Source organism: Hippocampus guttulatus, chromosome 1 (assembly GCF_054856545.1).
Source record: "Hippocampus guttulatus isolate MCC_2025c chromosome 1, RoL_Hgut_1.0, whole genome shotgun sequence".
NCBI classification, from domain to species: Eukaryota; Metazoa; Chordata; class Actinopteri; order Syngnathiformes; family Syngnathidae; genus Hippocampus; species Hippocampus guttulatus.
In genome coordinates, this window is record NC_141261.1 from 24302805 (window position 1) to 24323281 (window position 20477).

Consider the following 20477-nt stretch of genomic DNA (forward strand, 5'->3'; position numbering starts at 1 on the left):
ATGTTCACAAAACTATTGGACGAATTAAAAAAAAAGTGCATATATTTAAAATGCATTTTTATTTCAGTTTACAAGAAACAAAAGCAGACAAATATGACAGGGCATCGGGGAAAGAGTGGGAAGCTGTATATAAAGAAACCTCTGGCTTCCTGAAAAAAATATGTACAATTCAAAAGAATTTTCATACAAAACATGCCACTTACAATAAAAATCAATATATTTATTTGTCATCCCTAAAAGTATATCTGCTGTACAGATGCAACATCTTTTTTAAAAAGTAGGTGAGGTTTAAAAAAAATCAATTTGAGCAAATATTTATTAAATTATAAGATATGAAGAAAACTTAAATTAAGATTTCAAAAAGGCTGAACATGTCTCAGGCTTAAAAATCCAGTGAGAGGCGTTAGGTCTCATTATGGTCTTCCCTTGAAATTGAAACATAGCAAAAGCACAAGTAAAATCACTGCTTGGGATACTTGATCAAGCACTTGAGCAAATGTCTCCATGATTACACACACACACACACACACACACACACATATATATATATATATATATATATATATATATATATATATATATATATATATATGGATGGCAAGATCTTGAGATTTAGGAGAGAGTGCAATTCATGAGCAGGTGAAGTCTGGGGATGAGTTGGGTCTGCCAAGTAACCATTTCACAACACATTCACTTCTAGAGGGAAAAAGAGACAAAAAGAAGCAAGACGACGCAGAAGAAAAGCTTCTTTCCATTCATGGGTATATTCATCCAATTGGAGGCAAAGAAGGGTCATGATTTGGTAAGCATAAATACAAAAAAACAACAACAACCCAACATACTCCATAAATACAAATGCTATGCACTGCTGTCTGATGTGCATTCAACACACAGATCATTTTTGCTGTCACCCCGTCTTCTCTCACCGCTTTTGTTTTGTCAACAAACTCGCCTCTGAGAGCTAATAGCAAAAACACTCATAGAAAAACAGGTTAATGCAAAAAACGCTCTGGTTCATATACATAAAGATATTAGTTTACCATTTTACATATATTTATACGTATGTACAGCTTTGTTAAAATGATATCCAGTGGTTGATTTTTTTTTTCTCCTTCCATTTGATTTCTCTACACTTTATTGATTACAAAGGGGCTTGCTGGGTACAGAAGCCCCAAATGCATATACTGTTATATACATTTATACAAGTTTGCATTTTTCTTTTCATCCTGTGAGGTGGTAGGGTTTTTTTTTGTTTTTTTTTTCAGAGGAGGAGAAATATAGCAGTGTGGGAAATTTAAAGCTCCCTTTAAAGACGTGTTTTTTATTTTCCTTATAACTCTCAGGTAGACAAGGAAACAAATGCCCTTTTATCCAATTAGTCTTTCCCTGCCATCAGTTCAGCCTGGAGGAGAGTACCAGCCCTAGAAAAGCACATACACACACACGCACGCACGCACGCACCTGGAAAGTAGAAACACTGCAAGGCTGCACTCAGGCAAAAGGAAGACCTACTACAGTAAAATGTTCTGTCCGCTAAATCCGAGAGGACGAGAGTGTCATTAAAAAAGGTCATTTTAGTAGTCATGCGTCCACTGACAGCAAACAAGAAGAAGCGGATAATTTGGTGGCAGACAGGATGTGACGCTGAGCTTCTGATTGCCTTTTTGTTTGAATGCTTATACAAAATGCTCATAGAGTTCCTCTGTATAAATAAGTCATGATGAATCATCATCATCATCATCAAGGTGGCTCCGTATAGTAAATGATCATCAGCATAGAGTAGACAGCGCAAACCTGCTGCTTAAGATTCCCTGCTTGTCCAAGAACAGTCCCTCCAGACCCCCTTTCATTCCACAGTAGCAGTTAACAGTTTCGTATTTTTTTTTCTTGTTTCTATACAAAGCAGTCACTTCCCGCTCCAATCAATGAGGTAGACCGGGTCCAACAAGCCTTTTAGGACTGTGCACGGTTCAAGAGGAGCATGGGCGCCTCCGGAGTCACTACTTTTTTTTTTTCCAACCAAGATTGTCTCGCTAGCCAACGTCCACGTTGTCTTCATTGATGATTTAGGAGGGGGTTTGGACGGGGGGGGGGGGGGGGGGTCACGGCTGGGCGGTGTGATTGCAGATGAGAGAGGAAGTACTTTAGGTCCAACTTAAAACAAGAGAATTCATTAGTAGTATTTTAAAATGGCTTCTTTGCGTCTTGATTTTTGTCGCTGCTGTTGATGCATGGTGCTTGTTGACATGATTGTTCTCTTTTTTTTTTTCAAGAGGGTTTTAGCCAACCAAAAAAACATGTACGGGCAAAAAAAAGAAAAAAAGGGACTGCCCTGGTGTTGAGGAGGAGGTGGTGGTGGTATGTTGATTAATGCTCGTCAAACCTTTGGCTACACGCTCAACTGTCACTTGGGGTCGTCCCAAGATGGAGGTCAGCCTTCCTCCACTTGGGGGAGAGCAGCTTATGCACTGGCAAAGTCAAGTTTAAAAACAAATTAAAAAAGGCTTTGGCGCAGAAAGGAGGCAAGGTGAGGTGAGGCTCCACCTTCCTTCCTTCCTTCATTCATCTCAGTTCATCCATTTTCGGCAGTTCCAGGCTCCGCAGTGGCACGGGATCTTGTGCTGGTCATCCTCAAAGTCAAACTGGTAGTCGTAGGTGAGCTGCAATGGACAAACGCGCACGCTCACACCAAGTCATCGACACAAAAAGCCTTCATTGTCAAGCCAGCCCACAGCCCATGCTGCATATATCAACTCCAGTACTTTTATTTGTTGTGAATTTGCTGTGAACAAAGCTTCAGCTGTGCTTGAAAGTGACGAAAATAATGGCCTCAATTTGGTCGGCAGGAAAGCAGCAACAAGAAGATAAATGGATTGTTTAAGGGTTCATGCAAGTCAAGGTTGAGAGCTATTTCAAGAGATTGGAGCTGTACAACACTCATCTGTGTCGACTTGTTTATAGTTAGGTAGAACTTGGGGACAAAATGATTTTGGGGGAGCGGTCTGGTTTTGCAATTGGTCCTGAGGTAGCAGTTGATTGAAATGACACATGCACATACCTCCTCTCCTTTGGGGATTCGGCGACTGGAAATGATGATGATCTTGTCCTCTTTGTCGAACGTCACAACCTCAGCGACACAGTTGGGCGCGCACGAGTGGTTGACATAGCTGCAGTGGACAGGACAAGGTGAATATCAAACAACCTGCGGGAAGGTCATTCAAAGTAGCAAAATGATGACACAATTTTGCAATGGATTCACCGCTGCAAAGGATTTGATCAGCTTTGTTCTCCCCGACACCATCAGTTGGATGTGTGAGGGAACTACACCCATGAGGCCCGGAGAGAGGGTGTGTCTAGTATGCCTCTCAGTGTTGTTGTGTGACGTTTGAATGTGTTGCTGCTCCGTGAGGTCATCTTTGGCACTTGGCATTTTCGAATTACAGGTTAGCATTAAGCTAGCACTTTCGTTAGATGAAATTGGTTTGGTTTAACATCGAACATTCGTCACTCAAATCACTCATCTTTCCTCAATTATATTCATGGCAATGCTCAACTCAACTCAAATGTATTTATAGAGCACTTTCAAACAGCCATCGCTGCACACAAAGTGCTGTACATGGAGCAACTAACATATACAACAGCACCAAACAGTATAACTAAGAGCAGATCAGGCGCCGACAGGTATGGCAGCCTCGGTTACACGCTCCCTAGTATTATCCCTGTTTTTGTCACTTTCGTTAGTTTTTGGCGACCCTGAGCGGTTTACTTACACGAGGGAAAAGTTGCTTAGCATTGGGGAGTCTACGCTCGGTCTTTTTTCACCAGCACACGAAAATCCACAAGGTTTTTCGGAGCTAATCGCGAGCGTAGCGGCTGCGCTGTACGGTGCATGGAAACGCCGCCGGAGGAGGGGGAAGCGAGCCGGCGTGCTCGTCAAGCTCCGGCAGCGTGGATTTCGAACCCCGCTCCCATCGATCCATCTTGCTAATCAACGATCTCTGCCAAACAAGATGGATGAACTTCTTCTCCTCACAAAGACCAACAAAACCATTGCACGTTCTGCTGCGCTCTGCTTCACTGAAACATGGCTCAGTGACCGCCACCCGGATTCCGCGCTACATCTACCCGGCTTCCGCCTTCTCCGAGTCGACCGCGACACGGAGCTATCAGGGAAATCGAAAGGTGGTGGGATTTGCTTCTATATCAACGAAGAATGGTGCACTGATGTCACGAAGCTCGATGCACATTGCAGCCCGGACCTGGGGTCGCTGTCTTTAAACTGCAAGCCATTCTACTCGCCACATCCACGAACAGGACGTGAGACGGCTCTTCAAGCAGCAGAAGATCAAGAAAGCTACGGGGCCCGACAAGGTGTCCCCCTCCTGCCTGAAAGTCTGCACTGACCAGCTGGCTCCGGTCTTCACACAAATCTTCAACAGATCCCTGGAGCTGTGCGAGGTCCCATCCTGCTTCAAACAGTCTACCATCATCCCAGTTCCCAAGAAATCGGCTACATCGGAACTGAACGACTATAGGCCTGTCGCCCTGACGTCTGTGGTCATGAAGTCCTTTGAACGCCTTGTGCTGAACCACCTAAAGAACGTCACCGGACCCCTGCTGGACCCTACCGGGCAAACAGGTCTGTGGAGGACGCAGTCAACATAGGTCTGCACTACATCCTCGAGCACCTCGACAGCACAGGGGCCTACGCAAGGATCCTGTTTGTGGATTTCAGCTCTGCGTTCAACACCATCATCCCGGAACTCCTCACCCCCAAACTTGTCCACCTCGGTGTGTCCCCTACGATCTGCCAGTGGATCCTCAGCTTCCTGACGGGACGGACACAACAGGTGAGACTGGGAGCAACAACATCATCAACACGCACCACCAGCACTGGAGCCCCACAGGGATGTGTCCTCTCTCCACTGCTCTTCTCCCTCTACACAAACGATTGCACTTCAACAAGTCCAGCTGTCAAACTCATAAAGTTCGCAGATGACACCACGGTCATCGTCTCATCAAAGACGGCGACGAGTCTGCATACCGCCAACAAGTGGAGCAGCTGGAGCTCTGGTGCAGCCGACACAACCTCGGGCTGAACACGCTCAAGACTGTAGAGATGATCGTGGACTTCAGGAAACATCCTTCTCCACAGTTGCCCCTCACACTATCCAACTGCCCTGTGTCAACCGTCGAGACCTTCAAGTTCTTGGGAATCACAGTCTCCCAGGACATGAAGTGGGAAATCAACACCATCTCCATCCTGAAAAGGGTCCAGCAGAGGATGTACTTCCTGAGGCTGCTGAGGAAGCATGGCCTGCCACAGGAGGTGCTACGTCAGTTCTACACGGCAGTCATCGAATCAATCCTTTGTTCTTCCATCACGGTTTGGTTTGGGGCCGCCACAAAAAAGGACAAAATCCGACTTCAACGGACAGTTAGGACGGCGGAAAAAATCATTGGCACCGCCCTACCCACTCTTGAGGACTTGCACACTGCAAGAATCAAGACAAGGGCACGGAAAATCCTCCTGGATCCCCCGCACCCTGCCCACCACCTTTTCCAGCTACTCCCCTCAGGCAGGTGCTACAGATCCATGCGCACCAAATCCAGCAGACACTTAAACAGCTTCTTCCCTCTCAGCATTAACTCCCTAAACAGTCACTGACGTAGTCACTCTTCTTGTACAACAAATACTGCTACTGGTCACTCTAAAATGGTTCAATGATTTTCTGCACCAACTGTACAAACTGTCATAGTATTGTATTCTACCACTGATCACTTTAGCTCTGCTTGATACTTTGCACATTGTCTCACAGTTGTCACTGGGTGGTACCACCACACTACGGTTCACTTACATTACGAAATGTCCTTCCATACCTATTTGTCATGTCCTTGTTTACGATGATACTAATGCAGCGTGTTATACCGGAGACAAATTCCTTGTGTGTTCTACATACTTGGCCAATAAAGATTATTCTGATTCTGATCATTTGGGTCATGCTGAGTCAAATGCCAAAGGATACAAGTGAGTTTTGAGGCGGGTTTTAAAGATGGGCAGCGAGGATTGCTATTTATCCATCGCCGCCGCCGTCCCCTTGGAATGATGAACAGTGTTATTTCTGAAGTGATAACTTACAGCAGTGTGATTTAAGGGCCTAGTTTATTTACTTTTTTATCTTAAGCAAGTTCAGTGTTCAGTACTTGTATTGCTCAGAGAGTGTTCTTACTGTTTTTGATATGCTAACCTAAGCACTTTTTGTGGGCCCGATGTTCTATTTGATTTTTATTTTTTCATTATTTGGAGATTTACAAAAACAAAACAGTGATATTCCCCCTGCTGGTCAAAACTAAAGGTTGCAGGTAGGACTTGGGACTAGTTTCAAATACAGCAGAAAGGAAATTGCTCGGACTGCATCTGTTCAAGTCTGTTTCAAAACAATGAGACTTTATGATGCCACTTTTTTGTGATGTCTATCTTTTGATCTGCCTCAATAATGTAACACATTTAAAATGAAAATAGGGGGTTCTCAGCAAATTTTAGATGAGATTAAAATATAGATTAATTAGATCAATTAATTACAGATCATAGTTCATTAATCTCACAAATTTTTTTAATCTCTTGACAGCACTAGTTTTACATTCAACTTCAACTGAAAATGGCTCAAAAGCACTAGTTACCTGAACTTTCACAAGCCACTGTCACTGAAGCGCAATTAGTACTTGAGTTTTTACTCACAAAACCCAAACCCAAGCCTTGGTTTAACGACAAAACTCGCGCAGCTAGGCAGGGGTGTCGCAAAGCCGAACGCAAGTGGAAAAAAGACAAATTGCATGTCTCTTATCAAATGTGGAAAGACTGCTGGCGTAACTACCAGTTCACAGTAAAAGAGGCCAAGAGAGAATATCTGTCTGACCTTATTCAAGCTAACCGTCAAAACCCATGCACCAAACAGTAAAACCAAGAACAAATCTAAGTCATGCTGAGTCGAATGCCAAAGAATACAAGTGAGTTTTGAGGAGGGTTTTGAAGATGGGCAGCGACGAGGCTTGCCGAATGTTCAGTGGGAGGTCATTCCAGAGAGAGGGACCAGCAACAGAAAAGGCTCGATCCCCTCTGAGCCTCAGTTTAGTTCTTGGTACTTCTAATAATGTCTGGTCCGCAGACCTGGGGCGCCGGGCAGGTGTGTAGGGGCGGATGAGCTCAGAGAGGTCAGGTGGCGCGAGATTATTTAGAGATTTGAAAACAAATAAGAGGATCTTGAAAATAACTCTAAAATGTATGGGGAGCCAGTGAAGGGATGCCAGAGTAGGAGTTATGTGCTCCCTCTTACGAGTACCAGTCAAGAGGCGAGCAGCGGCATTCTGGACCAGCTGAAGGCGCTTAATGGAGGGCGTTGGGCATTGCAGTAATCGAGCGGGGATGTGACAAAGGCATGAATTACTGTCTCAAAGTGTTCGTGAGAGAGAGGTTTTATTTTGGCGCTTTCTACCGTCTTTATTACTGATTTGTTTTATTGTTTATTGTATATGTTAAATTGCTCCATGTACAGCACTTTGTATGCAGCGATGGCTGTTTGAAAGTGCTCTATAAATACAGTTGACTTGACTTGACACATGACAATGCAAAAGAAATTAGCTCAGCAACAGTTTATGAATCGAAAGATTTGTATGTGGGGATACTCGTAAGTCGAGGTCCATATTTCTTTTGTTTTGTGTCACTTGCAATGAACTTCAACTGGGAGTGACAAACAGCTTGAAGCAAGCCTGTAGTTTGGAGAACTATACAAGTGTGAGTGACAACAGGCGCCAAGGAATACTTTTGGAACAAGTTTGCGTTTTAAAAAGTTAATCTGTTTAAAGTGTATGAGGGGATAAATCGGGGGAATTACTCCCTCATTATTATTTTGTTCAGCCAACCAGTACTCAGGATTGCTTACCGAGCTGGGCCACCAGTCAGAGTGGCGTCAATCACCTGCTCGTTGTTGATGCGGAACATGTAGATACCACGGTTCTAGGACAAAGACAATGAAAGAGTCTGAGGTGGGGGAGTCAAAGGGATTTTTTGTTATTACACGGACTGACAATATATGGCGTACACACCTGCAACTCGTAGACCTTCTCCCGGCGGTTGGCCACCTCATTGCGGATGACTGTGCCGATGTACTCGATGACCATGGTGTGCTTCTCCAGATCTTTCGCGGCGTACAGACCCAGGCCCTGAATGCGAGAGCGAGCCAGGTACACGTTGTTCTTCCACTCGGTCTTCAGGCGCCGATACTGCGAGGATTTGGAGTGGACAAACTGCTTGCTGTATGGCGTGTTCATCTCGCAGGTGAAGGTGCTCTGGTATGCTTTGGACACGCTGGTGCTGTTCAAGGTGTGAGGCCTGAGGACAGATGGAAAAGCAAGACTGTCAGCTGGTCCCTCGCAAAAAAGGGGATGGCCATTTGAGGACAGAATAATAATGATGATTTATTCATCATTATTAGAGCTGTAATTTCCGGACTACAAGCCTCTACTTTTTTCCAAGGCGCTGAACATTGCCGCTTGAAAGGTGACGTGGTTAATTGAGGGACTTTTACAAGTGTGCTCCATGCCATCAATCGATTTAGCAGGGAAAAAAGGCTTGTCAATCAGTGTATGCAACACAAAGCATTTGCAGCCACTCGACAACATCAGTGTGGATAGTTAATTTAAAGTGGCACTCTGAGCTCAGTCGGAAGCTTGGGGTGCGTTCGGAAATGCAGTCTTGACGCCAACACGCCCGCAAGAGTGCATGTGTTCAGAGAGGCACAGCGCGTTCCCCTCTCATCCACTTTCGAACCCAGCCTATGACCTCATCTAAGCCAATCAGCAGCTGTTTCATCTGTACTGCCTGACGCCATTTTTGGGAATGTGTGAGGAAGTCAGAGTACCGAGATAGAATCCATATAGGTAGAGAGAACATGCAAACTCCACAACGGGGAGCCAAGATTCAAACCCGCCTTTGCCCATCTGTGAGGCCAACTAAACACGACCCCGCCATGCTGCTGTGGAGCAAGTTAATTGAGCCAAAATCAATTAGGCTTCAAGAAACCGCTTCAAAACAGAGATCAAATAGCCCCAAATATTTGGCCTTACCTCTTGCACTGCGTGGGGACTTTGGGCTCTGAGCGAGCACAACCGGTGGGGTTAATCATGAGAGGCAGTTCCATCAGTGGGTGACGGCCATATCGGAACTGGTAGTTGTGGCAGTTCTCCACTCCAGGCAACTAAAATACAAGAAATGTGAGAAAAATTGTGTTCAATGTCCTTTACTCATCTACCCATTTTCTCTACCCCACTCATCCTTATGAGGGTGACGGGCAAATTGGAGTGTCTCCCATCTGACTTTGGACGAGAGACTGGGTGAAACTCAAACTGCTCGCCACCCAGTTGACGGGCAAATATAGACAGACAACCTCTCACACACACACACACATTCACACCTATTGACAATTTACCAGTCTTGAATGAACACAAAGTACCAAAAGAAAATCCACACAAGCACAGGGGGAGAATAAACAAATGCCACACAAGAAGGCTGGCACTGAGATTTAAACCCAGGACGTCACAACTGTGAGGAAGATGTGCTAAACCAGGGGTGCCCAAGGTTTTTGGACCGAAGATCGACTTTTTTAACAACCAACCTCCCGCGATCGACCTGTTACTGCGCACGTGCACACATACACACGCGCGCCATGATGAGCAACAGCCACTAAAATTACCAATGAAGTCAAATTCGCAAAAGTGGCTCTAAATGTCTTCCAAATGTAACGCTTTCTCACCGATTCAGTGATGCGCATGACAGCATGAATCGTAAGGCCAAACATCTCTTCTCCTTTGACGTGTTCAGTGAAGAGTTTCAGCATGGACGAATCATCTCGGAGTTTGGCAACCTTGTGAACGACCTGTTCCCAGATTCCTATCAACAAACGGCATCAAACATTCAGTCTCTGCTCAGTTCATTTGAAAGGGAAAGAAGACGAGGCGATGAGAGACACCATAAAGACAAAGAGTGTCAACATATCAACATCTTACCTTGCGGGGTCTTGTCACGGTACTGCAAATCCTCCATGCCATGTTCCAGAACACGCACCTCAAACAAGGGGCGGCCATCATCCTCGCTGATGCGACAACGGTAGCGACAGCGCTTGTTGGGCACACGCGTGCTCCAGTAGATGCGCGTGGCCTCATAGCCGACGGGGAAGATGGCCGTGGGCGAGTGGAAGATGGCCATTTGAGAGGGAAGCAGCTGACCGACGGCGTGAAAGATGAGACCACCGACGCGGAAAAGGTGGACGCGGTCCCCTCGCTGCAAGATGCTGGCTATCTGCTTGACCGAATCTCGCTCGATGTAGACCCGCCGTAAAACGGCGAACGAGAGGAGCTCGTCTTCGCTGGGGCCCTTCAGCTTGTGCTGGGTGCACAACATGGTTTTGTCTTTGAAGAACATGCAGCGGGCCCGAATGGCGCAGGCAAAGTGGTAGACATTTGGGCAACGCAGTCGGTTGCAGCTGTTGGTGGCGCCCGTTTTCTGGCAGCACGCGCACAGAGTGCGCAATCCGCGACGCAGCGCCACCTCTACATTGATAAGTGCACCGCCTTGCGTCTCGTAGACCTCTGTAGACCAAAGGGCACAGTTGAGGTGCACCCATAGGTCCACATCGATGTTCAGCAAGCGGGCAGGTCCGTCCGTGGCACCGTCACCCTCTTCGTGGCAGAAACAGCATTTGCGTTTATCCCGTGGCAACCTCTCGGGTCGCAGAGTAATGCGGAGGCGCTCCATCAGCTCAGACACCTCGCGGCTGCTCTCTTTCTTGGAGCCACCCTTGCGGATGGAGATGACAATCTGCAGCCGCTTCCAGCGAATCCCTTTCCATTTTTTCACATTGGGGAGTAAGACGTCCTCATCAGGAGAGAGAGGCCTGCGTTGCTTTATGGCCTTGAGCGAGGACTCCAGCGGGCTGGGACAATCTGCCATGAGAGCATCGCTGACCGATTCCTCCTCCTTGGCTGCAAAAGTGAGAGGATCTTCTGGGGGAGCAGTGGGATCAGGACCTGCGGGGTTAGACGTTGGATCAGAGGCCATCTCTGGAGCCGCAACCGTCGACATCGTCACGTCAACGTGTTCTACAAGAGGACCAGCACCATCGTGCTCAGGCTCCATCTTGATCTGGGCAGCGGTCAGAGTGACAGGCAAGAGGGATGAGAAGGCTGACTTTTTAGAGGATTCGACCTCATGGGGTGGAAGTGGAGCTGGGGAGGAAGGAGGAGGAGGGGATGGCGACGGAGGCGGGGATTCCTCCACTGGTAGAATCGGAAGGTGGCGCACATCCAAGTCATTTACATTGGTGGTATAACAGTGGTGGACTCTCTTGTCTTCATGATCTGGGAATTCCTGAAAGCAAATGCACACATATATTGCTGAAGAAATAAAACACGCAGCAACTGAGCAGAGGCAAAAACTCCTCAACGGACCTGTTTAATCAGTGCCAGGATGTCCACCTGTTTCTTTAATGTGCAGCCAGGCAGAGACACGTCAAATTGCCTCAACCACTCATCCTGACTGGATGAGGCACTGTCCTTTAGACACACAGCACCTGCAAGACACGGTCGGTTGTAAATCATTAACAGGTTCGCCTGACTTCATCCCTTCTGTCTGTCAGGATAATAAACAATGCGTTGCCCTACTATAAATGGGCACCACATTACGTGTTAAATGTTGCCCACTTGGCATCCGTTGCAGCCTGCTCATCTTCTTATTTTTCAGAGATGGGGTTTGTCTTTTAATTCTTTCTTGCCTTCCTGTGGGGTTATGCTTAGCGGATGTCGTTAATATTTGTCAACTGTGGACTTGCGAAACCCAGTGAGACTCTTTTGTGATTAAGGGCCAGATAAATAAATGTGACTTGACTTGTTTTTTTTAAAGAAATCATTTTAATGGGTTTCAACTAAGGCTGTGCGATATGGCCAAAATTTTGTATCTCGATATATTTGACAGGTATCCTGATCATACTTCAATAATTATTACGGGTGCTGTGAAAACTGAGCTTTTTTTTTGGTTTAAAAAAAAAACTACCAATCCAAAAAGATGCGGAAAGTAGGTTGTTTCTTTTATTTACTGACAGCCATCAGTGTTGTGTCCAAGGACCGGCAACCCGAGGCCAAGGCCAAGGACTTGGAAAATTTTCCGAGGCAAGGCCAAGGCCAAGGACTTGCCTCCCAGGCCAAGGCCAAGGACCAAGGACTGAGTTTTGAGCTGAGGCCTAGCCGAGGACATGTATAAAACAATCCTATCATACCACTTGGCAGGTCTTCATGATTTGCAACACCCCTCCATCATAACCCCTTGCACTCCCTAACGCTTGAATGAAGTGTTTTTATTCAAAGAGTAGAACAGTCAGGGTACGTGTTATTTATACTGAGAAAAACGAAAATAAAAGCATATGATATACATTTATGAATTAATGTTTTAGTGCAGTAGTTTCTTAATATGAAGTAAATCAACACTCAACAGGCATGACATGGCACGGAAGACAAGTTGAGAAATGACTTTGCAGAGAAGTCAATCACTGACTGCAGAAAAAGCGGTAATCTCTCAGTGATAATTTTACAGTTTACCGGCAGCGAGTCCCAGGGACTCGCTGATCAGAAAAGTATGAGTGCCATTATGCATTGAGAGAGTCCCAAATTTCGAATTCTGAAATGGTCTACTTATTCAATTGCATATGATAATAACACAAACGAACATATACTGTACATACAATTATAAACAAATGCTGCAAAAATTTTAATAATTCAGTAGCAGGCCTGAGGATTTTGGAAATTCATGGTAACTGTTTTTCGGTTCTGTCGGATTACCCAATGGGAAACCATGGTAACTAATGTTGGGTTCCGTAAACGTTCATCATGGGAACCCATTTTTCTATTTTGACTGATATTCATAATCAAGAATTCTGACACTCAAAAGTATAATGTTTCATGGGTAAATGTTTGAAAACGATGCATTAACAATGAACATTACATCAGTAGCTGTGTACTCCAGGTTTATTCCAAAAAATAAATGGATCAAAAACTGGTGTACTCATGTGGCATCAGAGTATTTTTCCAATCTCGCACTGCAAAGATTAATTTACTGGTAATCATTAATACAGGTAAGTATTGATGTGGCTTGACATCCTCTTCCCAAGACGATGCATGTGTAATCTACTATCAATTCGACGAAAGAATTTAACACACGTCATCATGAGTTCTACCAACAGTTAACATTAGCATTACTACACCTTGTGACGAATGTTTTATTCATAAAGTTACCATTCTACAACCAGTAAATTATAGAATAACCAATACTGTTTCATAATATTTTTCATAACGATTAGCCTACAAATCTAATGACCAACTTGCCTCGTAATCGTGCCTCGCGTCGTATCTCGCTCTCGTGTTCTGTGCATACATTCCAGGTGAGTTTAGTGATACGCCCTTTGGACGATTCAAACGAAAAATCAGACTGGCATTCCCATTTCTTAAATATCGTAATTAGTAGACCTTTGTGAATTTTTTTCGCCGCCATCTCAAACTTTCATCCGCGCGATTCCTCAGTTTGCGGACTAAATAGCAACCCGCATGCGCACATAACGTTATCTGTTGCGCACCCCCCCCCCCCCCCCCCAACACTGAAAGACACTCACACACCACACCACAAACACACATACAGGCACAGTGAAATCGCGTTGATCACACAGTCAACTCGTGTGTGGTTAAACTATTTTCGGTACCGTTAAGATGACGCCACGGAAACGACACGCTACCGGTAACGATTGTTACCGTGAAATGCTCAGACTTGCCGTGGTTTTTGTTTGTTTATTTGTTTTGACTGAGAAATTTCCTTGCGTCCCCAAAACGCACATTATTTGGAACTGTGCGTCCCGTGGGAAAATTATGCGTCTAGGACGCGGGACGCAGAGGTAACGAGATGGCTGAATCTCTAACCATTTTCTGAGTACTACTATTATTACCACTACCACTAATACTACATTAATTAATACCTTGAAGTTCGCAATAATAATAAATAATTAAATGAACCATGATTTTAAACTATGTATTATCAATATTCATTATTCCAAACATGAGAAAGCATTCAGCAAACATAACTGGAATCGAGCAAAAGGACTTCAAATCCCAACGGCCAAACCCGGAAGTGAAGTGCCGACATTATTGACTCCAGCTGTAACGCAAATTACTTGGTTCAAACAAACATTCTCGTGCCACCGCACAAACGTGACGACTGTGCAAAAATAATTAAATAAAAGACACCACTGTTACAGAAAGGCTTTACACGCTATTTAAACTGCCGATCGCGAACGGAACGAACCGTGATTGAAACTAACTGTGATGCCGCTCTTTACACGTTGTACTGACTGTCATTGGCAGCCCCACCCCTCTTAAAGCGCCAGATTAAGTCATCAACGTGGGTTTCCCTGGATGGATTTGTTTGATTTCTTTATGATTTTTGCGGTCCTCTAGCCCACTTTATATCTGTGGACGAAGGATTAGAGGCTCTAATCCCTCGTTGTGTCCGAGGACCGGCAGGCCAAGGACCAAGGACTTGACTCCGAGGCCACGGCCAAGGACCGCCCTTCGGTCCTCGAGGCCAAGGACCGGCTCGAGGAACACATCACTGACAGCCATCAACATGAACAAAGTCGGCAACAAATTAAAAATGAAAACCACATTCTACTGCAACTGTGCTTGAATGACAAATAATCACATTATGCGACAACAGAAGTGATTGTGTGTTAACTGCATCAACACCCGTAGCAAGGATACACAGTTTAGGATGTGGATGGATATGCTGTGTGGCTTGGAGAGAGAAAAAAAAGAAAATGTTAACTAACCGCCCACCGCCGCAAACGACGATGGCTCTGTAGGCATTCATGCAATACATGGAGACGTGACATGGACTCCTAGCGATATGAACTGTTTTGATGCTCCCCATACAATATGTTGCATTGTCTCCCTTTTTATTAATCCGCAAACAGATGGTGGCAGTCATCGAAGACGTGCGTTGCGACAAATAGGATGTGGACGTATATTGAAAAGAGAGGCTCACTCCCATTGGACCATCGAGCCGCAAGCGGCTCGTACATTTTTACAAGCTCTTGTACTTTATCCACTGCCACGTAATTTTGAACTGATAAATATAGTCGCGTGATGCTCTAATAGACAATGTATGTGTACCGTCCGTACACACTTGACAGCGAACACGGAAGGGGATTTCATGCACGTGTGCTGCCTAGGCAGCAGCGGCTGCGTATGTCCTTCCTCTTTCTCGCCCTCCGCAAGGTCATTCTTATCTGCTGGTTTGAACTGTCGATCAAGCGCAGACTTGAAAGGGGGAATACGGTTGGTTTAACTGGGATTTACATGTATCACAAGCGTGGTACGGTCACGTGACTAATATCGTCCTCATTTCAATGTTAATATCTTGAATGTTCATATCTCAATTTCAATGACAACAAAGATATTTCGCCCAGTACCTGACTGTACAGGCCCTTTCCCAGGATCATCCACTCCGGGCATATCAGGGTTCTGGGAAGGGAAGGTCACCTCATATGAACCTGGCATCCTTATCTTGAGCAGCTGGGCCATTGCCATCATCACATGATTCAGTTTCTGGGAAAGACACGGATTAGTTTTCAGTCAACTATGCATGGAGGAACAACAGAGTTAGAAGAGCATGCAATCATCTTGCAGCGTCATACCTTGGCTGCCAAGGAGGACAACGTGAAGGTAACAGCCACCTCATTACTTTTGGCCTTATCCCAGTGGTTGGATATGGAAAGCGCTCTTCCGTCATCTGCCTCAAAAGGTTTGCTCTCTGAGAACGCTAACAATGTGAAGAACACATGACGTTTTATTTCACCTTTCAGAAATCATTATGATCTTGCAGTAACAAGCACACTGAAAGGTTCTCCATTATATGTTCACATATTTAAAACATTTTTGGAGCCTAATATTGCCTGTTTTTACCTGGTATAGCCGTGCGAGGAATGACGGGAATCACAGGCGATATTGCTCTCTCCGTCTCCTCTTCCTTTGGCTCCCGCAGGTTTGGGTATCGTGGAGTTTCCTCTCCAACATTACTCTCCGGGGAGGATGCCGGAATGATGCTTTCAGGAGCATCCTCATCGTCACTTTCCATCCTGTCAAAAACAAATCCGATTTTGTCTCACTTCAGAGCAAATGAATGCTTGAGACATCAGCAATGAAGCCCTGCTGTACCTGATGTCCTCATTCTGGTTATGGGGTGGTGTGGGAAGCGCCGCAAGAATGTCTACACTCTTTGTCTCCTCTGTAACCGCTTCTGTACAGACAATTCAGAGAACATTTAGAAGCCGAGCTTTTGAACAATAAGCCAATAAAAATGCTCATTTGATGCGGACGTTTTTTTTTTTTTTTTACCTATCGGTTTGCTTTTGGAATCTGCATTTTTCTGACCCTGAGAGAATTCCTCCCCAGGAGTCACTCCATTGAGCAGCTTGTGCTGTACAGAAGGCGGTGGTGTCGGGGGTAGCGAAGATGGAGGTGTTGGTGGGTTGCTGAGGTTGCTCTGTGAAGCAGACAATTGCCCTTGAGGAACTTCCTAAAATAGGATGACCGAGGACACAGACCTGAGCTTGGCTTTACCTTTGTGAGTAACTGGGAATAGTAGTCCGGGATATTGTCCAGCATTGCATTTCCAAAGGACCCTTTGAGTTGGGCTTTTCCATTGACTGGGCTGCTCCCAAATGGAGCAAAGAGATCCAGGCTTGCTGTGATAGAAGGTTCCATCAAGGGCAGCAGAGACAGACCCTGTAAGATTAACCCCAATTAGCACCCATTGAGGAATCAATCATTTGAGGAATGCATGTGCAGGTAAATGGATGACATTTACCTGTTTTAGTTGCTTTATAAGTGCTTCAGCACTCTTTCCAACTTCTTCCTTCTTATTCTTCTTCCGTGCATTAGGACCACGGTCTCCAGGTGCTTTATTGGTGCGCTTTGGCTTTTGTGGCGGAGCCCTTTTGCTTATAGACTGCAAATCCTGAGCGACAAGAAAATAGCACATCACCATTGAAGAACCCTGGGGGGGGGAAAATATAGATACTCCTTAGCCCTCAACTAAAAGAAAACTGACCTCCATATTTCGTGGGGTCCCTTGAAGTTTTTGTTCCAGCATTGCCAGCTTGCTGTTGATGTGGCCATTGATCTCATTGTGGATGCCATCAGAGGGCCTCTGGGCAGCAAGCTGAAGGTTCTTTGTTCTCAAGAGTTTCTGGAGCAATTGTTGTCCAGTTTCAGATCTGGTGTCATCTGCATTAATGAATGCAGAGTTGCTCCCAGAAGAAACCATGTCAGCTGTCGCTTCTCGCTTTATAGCACCAGAGTGGGCTTCTCCTGCACCATCACAGTGTACCTCCCTTGGCTCCTGTTTAATGTTTTGCAGCGTCAGCTTGCATAGATCCCCTTCTGTAGAGCCATGCAGTGGGCGAGGAGCAAGGCTTTCTGCAACTTGTGGTGACTGTTGCTGAACATTTGATCCTGTCTGAGGACCATTTGGAATCAGCATAGTTGTAGGGGGTGTTCCACTAACGGACGTCTGCGATTCGATTTTCAGCCCAGCACAGTCAAGTGGAGTCTTGGCTCCTGGTGACCTGAGTGGAGACGATTTGACTTGACTGTATGGACTTCCCCTTCCAGCTCTATTGTCGGCTGCCGAAGGTGTCGTGACATGGGATGGGTGTGAGGGGTTCATGCCAAAAGAACCTCTTGGAGAATATGCACGGGCAGGGGATCCCTGCATGCGGACTCCTGCAGATGCTCCGAGCGCCTGCTGCTGCTGTTGGTGCTGGTTAGGCGTCGGTGGGCGCATCCCTACGATTTGGTTCAGCGGATGTCTGAGATCACCTGGGTGCGTGGGTAGTGACTGACGAGGTGATGTGGACCTGATCATACGGCTGTGGTCCATCGGCGACCGTGGCACCGGTAACTGTCCTCTCATAACCGGATGTTGGATTGGCTCTCCTATTTGTGGCTGTGGTTGCCCTGGGACCATCATTCCCTGTTTGAACTGAGGAGAACCACTCTGTTGCTGAGCGCACATACCTCCTGGCTTCCCCGTGGCGCCATACGGTATATGTTGCCCTTCCATTCTTGGCATTTGCTTTCCAGCATGTGGCGCCTGTCCCGGTAACGCGTGATGTCTCAACTGACTTTGTTGTGCTTGGTGGAGCTGTCTCTGTGCAATCATAGCTTGAATGTGTTGTAACTGTTGATTTGGGGGTAGATTGCGCAGCTGTGGATTTTGAGCAATGATAGCCTGCACCTGGAGGTTGATAGGGGGGCGTACAGCTGCAGGTGGAACCACAGCCCTCTGTGCCACCATCCCTTGCTGCTGAGCTCTGATCATGCCCATCATGGCCTGTTGTTTCTGCTGCTGTGCAATGAGGCTTTGCTGTTGAGGATGATTCATTAAAACTGACTGTGGCTGGCCAATAATCTGTTGCTGGATGTTGGGATCTTGAGATTGCTGCATGACATTCTGAGCAGTTTGTAGCCGTTGTTGTTGCTGCTGGGCTAAGAAATCGACTGATTTCCCTTCTTCTTTAACCACCATCACTGCGGGCTTGTCAGTAGTACCAAGATCTTGCCTCTGTGGCTGTTGCTGAACCACACGTGCCTGTTGATTCAAAACCAAACTGGTTTGTTGATCAGGAAGTGGCATTTGTTGCTGCACATATGCCTGGTCTTGGTGCTGCTGATGAAGTGATTGTGGGCCCAAATCAGCTTGCTGATCATTTGCGGGGCCTACTTGGGTCGTGTGATTGGGGGTGGAGGATCCACTATGCTGTGATGGGGTTTGGATATCCGGGCTGAGAATGTCACCCTCTTTATTTACCCCCACTTGACTGTCTGCACCTCCTAATGGCTGAGGCGTGGTGTGGCCTGTTGAGGGGGATGAGCCCATTTGTGGCGTAGAGGGTTGGGAAAGCCTTCCTTGCTCTTGGCTTGATTGAATCATCAATGGTGTTTGTTGCCTTTGTTGTGTCATGGATTGCTGCTGAAGTTGCGCAAAGGATTTTGTGACATTCTGCTGCTGCTGTTGAGAAGAAAGCACCCTTTGTGCCAGAATGTTCTGTTGTTGTTGAGCCATCTGAGCCTGGGGACCCCTGAGGACAAGATGACCTGGAGAAACAATAATTCCCTGCTGACCCATCATTGGAGCCCTCTGCTGCTCTTGTTGTGTAACTGGATGGTTTCCAGTCAACCCAGGTTGAGAAGCCACCATGGCTTGAGGCTGGTTATTGGGTTGGCCAGCACTAAAGTTCTGAGGTGGTGGAGCCACAGTAGGGGCTGCACCCATTACTTGTGGAACCTGAGCTATGTTCTGCTGATTCACCTGACTGGCTAACATCTCCTGTTGAAGAATTGCTTGCTGCTGGGATCCAAGTGGGTTCCCCATCAAAGCAGGCTGTTGATTTCGGTGTTGCTGCTGGCCCATCATCGCTTGCTGTTGCTGCTGGAGCTTTGCCATGTGCATCCTATGCTGAAGCTGTCTTTCTTGGAGAAGCCTGGGGTCAGCACCCTGCAGTCCAGGTGGCCCCTGTGAGAAGAATCCGGTTGGAGCACCGGGGGGACATGTGGGCCTAGGACCGTTGGTTCCAAGAGGTACCGGAAGCTGAGGTTGGGCTCTTGCGATGAAAGGCTGACCTTGGGGCATCCGGACGGGCATTCCGCCTTGGGGAATCATACCAGGGTTCTGGCTAATGACTGGACCTCCCTGTTGACCCATCATCATCTGCCCAGGTAATTTTGGAAACATGTGAGGTGGGGTTGCCTGTGCAGAATGTCCAGGAGATAGAAGACCTGGGCCTTGTTGCTGCTGCTTGCTTCTATACTCAGCAATGAGATTGGTATGTTCCTTCTGTTGCTTCCGCACCTGGAGCAAAACAGAGTGGAAAAAAACCAAAAAAACAACAATAATTAAGACAAGATGAATTTTGGTGAGTTGAAATACATTGTTTTATTTGCAACCAGGACCATGATTATGCCCTGATTAGCATAATAATGAATGAATTAATGGGTGACATTTTTTTAATCTACTTACCTGGTCAAGCTGTTTCTGAATTTTACTCTGCTCTTCTGTGACCAACTTGAGTTTCTCAGCATCTGACTCAGCAAACTCTCTGCCAGCTTTCTTCGCAGTGCGTTGTTTAGCGCAAAGCGCCTTACGTGATTTTCGATGGACTCCAATTTGCTCTTCCAAAAATTTCAACTGCATTTGGAGTAATTGCTGAGTGTGAACAAGCCATTCCTCATACTGATGCTGTTCAGAATTATCTGTAACCCGAAAATTATATTAGTCATCTATATGCAAGGTACATTAGCGAGATATCAACAACAATGTAAGACCT

General features: G+C 46.1%; 1 protein-coding gene across 3 annotated transcripts in view; it reads right to left on the reverse strand.

The window, feature by feature from the left end:
* Positions 1-40: 40 nt before the first annotated feature.
* kmt2d (lysine (K)-specific methyltransferase 2D) overlaps positions 41-20477 on the reverse strand; it is a 40694-nt gene continuing 20257 nt past the window's right edge. For 2 of the 3 annotated variants that reach the window (XM_086121579.1, XM_086121575.1), the window contains exons 39-55: positions 20171-20403; positions 17201-20002; positions 16958-17107; positions 16711-16875; positions 16486-16633; positions 16306-16387; positions 16054-16226; positions 15786-15910; positions 15561-15696; positions 11503-11624; positions 10063-11422; positions 9810-9946; positions 9124-9254; positions 8104-8389; positions 7941-8014; positions 3059-3167; positions 41-2660 (exon numbers count right to left, since the gene is read on the reverse strand). In XM_086121579.1, coding sequence (XP_085977705.1) covers positions 2568-2660; positions 3059-3167; positions 7941-8014; positions 8104-8389; positions 9124-9254; positions 9810-9946; positions 10063-11422; positions 11503-11624; positions 15561-15696; positions 15786-15910; positions 16054-16226; positions 16306-16387; positions 16486-16633; positions 16711-16875; positions 16958-17107; positions 17201-20002; positions 20171-20403 — 6326 coding nt within the window. In that variant the 3' untranslated portion in view covers positions 41-2567. The remainder of the gene's footprint in view (positions 2661-3058; positions 3168-7940; positions 8015-8103; positions 8390-9123; positions 9255-9809; positions 9947-10062; positions 11423-11502; positions 11625-15560; positions 15697-15785; positions 15911-16053; positions 16227-16305; positions 16388-16485; positions 16634-16710; positions 16876-16957; positions 17108-17200; positions 20003-20170; positions 20404-20477) is intronic. The other variant, XM_086121588.1, reaches the window with a different exon arrangement.